The sequence below is a fragment of the Salvia hispanica genome, chromosome 1, assembly GCF_023119035.1.
Source record: "Salvia hispanica cultivar TCC Black 2014 chromosome 1, UniMelb_Shisp_WGS_1.0, whole genome shotgun sequence".
NCBI classification, from domain to species: Eukaryota; Viridiplantae; Streptophyta; class Magnoliopsida; order Lamiales; family Lamiaceae; genus Salvia; species Salvia hispanica.
This window is the reverse complement of record NC_062965.1, coordinates 10,715,924-10,723,761: the sequence shown is the minus strand read 5'-3', so window position 1 is coordinate 10,723,761 and position 7,838 is coordinate 10,715,924. Positions and strand designations below refer to the sequence as shown.

At 30.7% G+C, this 7,838-nt stretch overlaps 1 protein-coding gene across 1 annotated transcript; it reads right to left on the bottom strand.

The window, feature by feature from the left end:
- Positions 1 to 439: 439 nt before the first annotated feature.
- LOC125202594 (monothiol glutaredoxin-S6-like) lies at positions 440 to 1,052 on the bottom strand. The gene has a single exon (XM_048101027.1). It carries the CDS (start codon positions 1,006 to 1,008, stop codon positions 700 to 702), a length of 309 nt encoding a protein of 102 aa, XP_047956984.1. The 5' UTR covers positions 1,009 to 1,052; the 3' UTR covers positions 440 to 699.
- Between the last annotated feature and the right edge of the window lie 6,786 nt (positions 1,053 to 7,838).

Sequence of the window (7,838 nt, the reverse complement as noted above, 5' to 3'; positions counted from 1 at the left end):
TGGTGCACTAGGACACAATTTTTACTAAATAGACCGATATATATATAAAAAAAAAAAGTTTGGTTCTGGGCTACTTTATTGTGACTCTTGGACGTATGAATTGGGCTTAGCCTCAATTTGATCTACTATTGCGTGTAATTGATTTTATTCTTTCAATTTTTATTCTAACAGTTGAATTTTTGTTCTCGTTACATATGATAATAATAAGATTCCACAACTTTTAATTGTTTTCTATGTCACCCTTGCTCAAATGTCATTTATGTAATCGTTTATAGGGCATCATTTGTGGTATCGCTCACATATAAATTTCTTGCAGTAGTTGCTCGTTCCACAAACACGTAGGTAAAGATCAGATGTATTTTGTGATATCTTGATATGGTATGGTATTTTTATCCAGACATTAACCGGTCGTATGGTATATTGCCAACAACATACAATATACAACATGGAGAAATAATATTGTATTTGATACATATATATGTGTCTAGATGTAGACCATATCTACTCATGTTAAATGGAGAAGAAGGGTCTCATTTACTAACTATATGTATAACATGATATACATGCTAAAAATTTGACCTATATATACTTCTTATAACTCTAGGCCAAAAACAAAAGAAATAAAGGAAAAAGTTGTAGCTTATGTATCTAACAACTTCAATTATTAATTAATTACTCACTTAGCCTTGTAATTTCCACCTATACCCATATGGCATTGGCTTTGATGAGCAAGGGCTTGAGCTTGCCTCTAACATTGAGGCTTATGATCTCATTCGAGCCCCCGATGAACTCCTTGTTTATGAACACAGCCGGTACACTGGGGTTGCACCCCATTGCCATCAAATCCTTCTCCATCCGGTCCCCCTCGGCTAGCTGGTCGAGCTCATAAATCCTTGGGTTCGCCCCGTAGCCACGTATCAGCAAGTCAATCGCATGCGACATGCAACAATTGTTCTTGCTGAATATCACAACTGAATTTTCACTTGCTAACTTCACAATAGTATCCATTTTGAGAAGTAGTCTTGGTATTTTTTTTTTCCTAATGTGTTTATTGTTTGATTTGAAGTTGAGCTACATTTGGTGTTGTTGAGGTTGATATATATAGAGGTAGAGATAAAGGTAAAAAGAAGTTGACGTCCAATCTAGAGATTTCATGAAATATGCTGCGATTTTTGGCTTCGATCTTTATATGATAAAGTTGCATGCACTGGAATTGTTTGTAGATAGCCTATATGGGATAAAATTTCCTTTTTCTTATTCTTTGGAACATTTATCCCTTTTTCCACTTTTCTTTTGTTTTATGACTACAGTTTCCAACACGTGTTCTTACTTTTAATTTAAACGAGACCCCTAGTTGAGAAAAAAAGAAGATTATATCTAATTATTAATGATTAAGAAAAAATATCACTCCAATATCATCAAGGTCAATTCAAAAGATGATAGAAAATGGTGTATCATTTTTGGAATAATAAAAGAAATATATGCGCTTCATAGATGTTACTATTATTTTTATTAGTACTCCTCTATAAAATAAAGACATTTTTTATTTTTGGATGTTTCATAAAAATATTTTCTTCATGGTAACTTTTTTCTCTCTGATAAGGTGGACTTCATTCTCCACTAATAATATTATAACTGTCTTTTTTTTATATTTTTCTCTTACTTTACTAATTGTGTATTAATTCTCGTGTCATTCCAAATGTTCATATTTTTGTGGGACGGAAGGAGTATATTTTATGGAATATCGAAAATATTTATGACATGAGAGCGTTATATTTTATATCTTGAACTTATTACTTTAAACTAATTTATAACAATCACTAACTTACGCATAATAAGTGGACTGAAATAAACAATTAATTACGATATATATATGCTTAATAATACTCCCTCCGTCCCATAAAGATTGTCCCATTTTTCCATTTTCGTCCATCCCACAAAGTTTGTCTCATTTCACTTTTTACCATTTTTGGTAGTGGACCTCATATTCCACTAACTTATCCCGACTCACACTTTATTAGACTGCCTCCATCAGTGACAATGGAGAGAGGAGAGAGGGTCATTCATATAAGACAAAATAAAAATAAATAAAAATAATTCATAATTAAATAAACTCAACCGCCCCTCTAGTTTCCGTCAAAAGTGGGGGCAAGTACACATGGCTATTTCCTATTGGTGCATATTGAATATTTTTTATTTTTATTTTTATTTTTTTTAACTTTTAATTATGATTTAGTTTATTAGTTGATTTATGTCATCATGTACTGTATATACATATATTTTGGTACTGAAATAAATTTGAACATATATTTATATTACAATAATAAATATATTATTCTTTAGTTGTGTATTTTGTTATGTTGTACTTTGTATATGAATGTATAATGATTTTTATTATAAGATAATTTATATAATTTTTATATTAATGAAATATATATATGAAAAATAATATTTAATGGGGTTGAGTTGGGATCACTGATAGAAGTAAAAATTTAATAAGTTGGGGGTTGTATATGTGGATGAAAGAGAAATGAGTATTTTATTAAAAAGTTGATTGGGATTGGGTTGGGCGAGGGTCACTGATGAGGATAGTTTTATAAAACTAATACTTTAAAAATAGGACTCACGTCTCACCAACTTTTTCAACTCACTTTTCATTACATTTGTTAAAACCCGTGCCGGGTCAAAGTGAGACTATCTTTGTGGGACGAAGGGAGTAATATTGAAGACAACTTGAAGTTGAAAATATCAAATTCTATATCGGCCAAGTCAACATCAATAAATCAAAATGTCGAACAATACAACTTGATATTGTCATTTTTTGGCTGGATACAATACAAAAATATGCAAGCCAATAAAAAGTATATATTTGATTTAAATCTCTGAGTATTCCCATTCATTCGATACTAAAGCAAACTACAAAAGTGAACAAAATAGATTGAAAAAGTTATGGTGCTAAGGTTTATCTTATTTTGTTGATATGCAAAGATACTCGAATAAACAGAAAATTCTGAAAATGAAAGTCTGTCTATATATTCTTTAAAAATATGACTCTTGGGAAATCTCAAAAACCAGAAATAACATGTCCGTACAACGTACTTCGCAATGTACGAATTTTCGAATTTATGTTTTGTTATAGAAATATTTATTTTAGCTTCAAAATGTGCGTGTATATGTATGTATACGAGTACTACTATTTTCTTGTAGTATTATTTTATTTTATTTTTTTTGAGTTAGGGATAATGTAAATTCATTAATTATGTGAAATGCGACACCAATGAAAAATTAGCAATATTGTTATTGTGTCACATATTTTTCCCGACCTTTCGAGTTGAGTTGAGTCGCATCGAAGGAGATATATTCGTTTGTACGGTATAAATCAATTTACTCTATGATAGTATCTTTGTAGTTTGAACCTTGAAGAAATAGACAGCAAATTTGGTTCTCTAAGCAAACATTTGGAGATAAGATGGATTTGCTAACAAGATTCAATTCCATCAACACATACGAAACCGGGTCGGGGCAAACACATGAGATCCGACAATCATAAATACAGAAGAAATATTAATTCTAATACTCCCTTCATTCTTGAAGAGTATGCAATATTTTTCCTTTCCGAACATTTCAATTTTGGAAAATCTCTTCTCTCTAATGAGGTAGGACTCGTTCTCAACTAACAATACTTAAAAAACTTTCTCTATTTATATCTCTCTTACTTTACCAATAATGCATTATAATCCGTGCCAAACCCAAAGTTCATACTCTTTGGAGACAGAGGAAGTATATAAATGGTTTAGGCCTATAGTGAGATATCCGTATCAAAACCGTATCTTTTGTCAAAATGTCAAATCACATGCTCCTACATTTTATGCCGTTTAATGTACATTTTATGTACTACTCCCTCCGTTCCATAGTAATGGAGGCAAAATTTTTCGGCACGGAGATTAAGAAAAATTGTGTTAGGTGAGTTAAGTAAAGAGAGAATAAAGTGGAAAATGAAAAAGGTAGAGAGATGACGAGAGAAAAAAAGTAAGAGAGAGTAAAGTAGGTGTTGAAAAATGTGTTGACTTTTATTAAAAAAAAGGAAATGACTCTATTATTATGGAACAGACGGAAATGGAAAAACGCCCCTATTACTATGGAACGGAGGGAGTACTATAATGTATTATCCCATATAATGTAGTAAAATATATGAATTATGTACATTATTAAAGACTGCACATTACTGATGTATATAATGTACATTAATGACTTTTTACAAGTAAAATTGGATTTGACGTTAACACACCCCTATACCGTGTAGTGATAAAATGCAAACTTATATATTATACAAACTCAAAACTCCTCAACACAACTTCAACACATTTTCAATACAATATCAACACAGTGTAAAATTTCAAGATTTTAATGTCAACACAGTATTAACACAATATCAACACAACATCAATCATTGACTACCATTGGATATCTGTTGACATTTTCTCGTTGATGCTTTTTTGTGATCTGATGATATTTTTCAATGATCCAGATCATAATTTTAAGTTTGTACAATATTTAGAATTTTCGTTTGATCATATCCCCTGACCTATATATTAGATGTATATTTAGAAAATAAAGCAGAAGTACTATGAAATTTTATACTATCAATCATATTTTTATTTTAATTGGTATCGGTTATAACCGATCTCTTAATCGAAACTTATAACTATGACCGAACCGTATGGATAAGTTTGGTTACCTATTCACTGATAATAAGTCGTGGTTCAGTTCAATTATTAGTTTAACTCTCTAGCGAATAATCAGCTCTAATAATGAATACATGATACTACTCCTATAATGCAACTTTTAATTAATATTAATTAACATAATACTATATTAAAAATAATGGGACATAAACAGGACACAAAAATGTTGGAAGAGTTCATTCGAATTTTATGGACCTGTGTATGTAATTGGGTTTCCGTTACATAAAAAAAACCCAATTAACCAGTTACAAAAATGTTGGAAGAGTTCATTCGAATTTTATGGACCTGTGTATGTAATTGGGTTTCCGTTACATAAAAAAACCCAATTAACCAGTCTTATTAGTGAATGACATAAGTTATAATGAAAAATTAATAAAATGAATAAAGAGAGAAAAAAATGAAATATTATTAGCGATGAATGAAGTCCAACTTATTAGAGAGAGAAATTTATAAAAGATGAAAGTGAACTAATTTTATGAATAACACCGAAATAGATAAAAAAATGTGGAGGAATGAATATAATTTGTAAAATTGAGGTCATAATTCAGGCATTGAAACAGTTGAAGTAGGTGAAGAAGCTCCTAGTCTTGCTCTCCCTCTTCATCCCCTGTTGCATTCATTGCAAGGCTGAAGTAATAAGAAATCTCAAGTTGTAGAAAAATGTGCTGGTGATGCCCCCAAACCCAAGCCTAGACAAGAAACGTGGTAAATTGGTAAACAACCAAATTTTGTACAACCAAAATAAAGTAATATTAATATTTGATATATTAATTATATATTAAAATCATAAATATAATAAGTGGATAAGTTAAAAAGACTTATTAGCATTTAACCTCATTTTTATTTTTATATTTGAATTTTCTTTCTATTATTTTTAAATTTTAAATTAAAGTATGCACTAAATAAAATTAATGGTTCCAAAAAATTAAAAAAAAATATATATAAATTATAAATATATGACCATAATATTATACACTTTCTATGTACTATATATGCATCCATATATTTTAATAAAATGCATAAATAAACCTATTTTTATACAAATAAACTAGTTTTTGGTTGTACAAAATTTGGTCACGTAGATTTGTTGAATTGGTAATGCTGAAGAGAGAGAGGCGTACTGTTGATGAGTCGTTGATGAGATTGTTGTCCACTTTCTTGGAGAAATCCAATGAGTAGTCTGACCCCTTTTCATCCCACTCTCCAAATGGTGGGACGGTTGCCCACTCGGTCTTCCTCTGTACCACATTTTGGTCTCTCATTTTATGTTTTTTAAATTTAAAGAAAATGCATCACATTAGTTGGGACTAAGAAGGCGCAATAGGAATACTGACCCACTCATTGTAGGACGGAGTAAATTAAACTTGAAATGAAGTATACTGATGTAACTAACAAAATTCATTTCCAACAATTTCTAATTCAATTATGTATAGTATACTTTAGTTAGGGATGTCAAATCGTGCATCGTAGGGTTGTTATCGGGTTAACTTGATAGCAACTCAACCTATAAGGCTTAACTCTAACTCGACCTGATAAGAGTTGGGTTGTTATTCAGTCATATTGGTAACTACCCAACTCATTAAGACCTAACACGATTTATCTAATTTTTAACCTAATTTATACGATAAAACTTGATTTAAACCTGATTTACACGAAACTAGAGAATAAAATTAAAGTATAATTTTTTCAAAAAGGGTACAGTAATAAAATTTATTAAGTAATGATATTATTTTTAGCAGGCTACTCGAATCCAATCCGAAATTATTAGATTCCTAACACGTCAACTTGATAAGGACGCCAACCTAATAAGGCCTGACTAAAACCCATTAATTTCATGCGTATTCGTGTAGAGTTTTCGTGTCACGCCGAAAATTGTCTATCCTAACTACACCCTTTTCCTAGGAATTTCTCTTTCAATTGACTTCAACAGTTAAGGAACAAACCATACTCCATTCATCACATTAGTGTTGGGTCGTCTCATTAAAGTTGGATCATTTCCAATTTTGGGAAATATAATACTCCCTCCGTCCCAGATAATTCGTCCCAATTTTTCATTTCGGTCCGTCCCGCATAATTTGTCCCACTTTACTTTTACCATTTTTGGTAGTGGACCCCATATTCCACTAACTCATTTCTACTCACATTTTATTATAAAACTAATATATAAAGGTAGGACCCACATTCCACTAACTTTTTCAATCCACTTTTCATTACAATTCTTAAAACCCGTGCCCGGTCAAAATGACCCGAATTATTCGGGACGGAGGGAGTACATTTTATTTCTCTAATTTTACTCTCATCTACTTTATTATTTCTAATAGTTTATTCTTTTGCAACTCTCTTATATATTCTCACTTCACTTAACTTAGTAAATTCTCCACTACTAAATAGGACAGATGAAGTAACAAACTTGAAAAACAAAATGTTGAAGAAACAAAACAGACAAAACAGATTGGGTTTCAGCTAAAAAGAAGGCCTTTTTGTTGATAAAGGAAGAAAGTAAAGATTATGAGATGAGCATCGAGATATTATGTTGATAATTTTACACCACCTAACAGGTCAACTTGAGAAGGATTCGAACTTAATATGGTTTGATTAAAATTTATTAATTTTATGAGAATCGTGTCAAATTTTCATGTCATATTAAAAATTGTCAGCCCAACTACAGTCATTTCCCAAAACTTTTTCTTTTTTTTTGAGTTCAACTATTATCTAAAAAAACATAACAAACTTAAAAAATAAAAGGTTAGAGATATAAAACCTTTCACCTCAGTGTGATCCATCTTTGCTGGCAGAGCAAAACAGACTGGGTTTCAGCAAAAAAGAAGGCCCTTACGTTGACAAATTTTCAAATATTATAGAATGTCCTGGTATTTGATAATATTAATATACATAGGAGGAGGAAGATTATGAGATTAGGATTAAGTTATATTGTTGATAATTTCATACCACCTAGCCTAGATGTCCTCTTTCTCTCTATTAAATAATGGAGTAGTAATGATCTTGAGTATGTTATTAGAGTAATTAAATTGAAGAAATAAATTGTATTACAGAAAATCGTGTGCAGTGTAAAGTTAAATCTCTTATTGTGCA

What these genes read in the sequence shown, in the direction of transcription:
- LOC125202594 (XM_048101027.1), bottom strand. Translation starts at nt 1,008, where the DNA reads ATGGATACTATTGTGAAGTTAGCAAGTGAAAATTCAGTTGTGATATTC.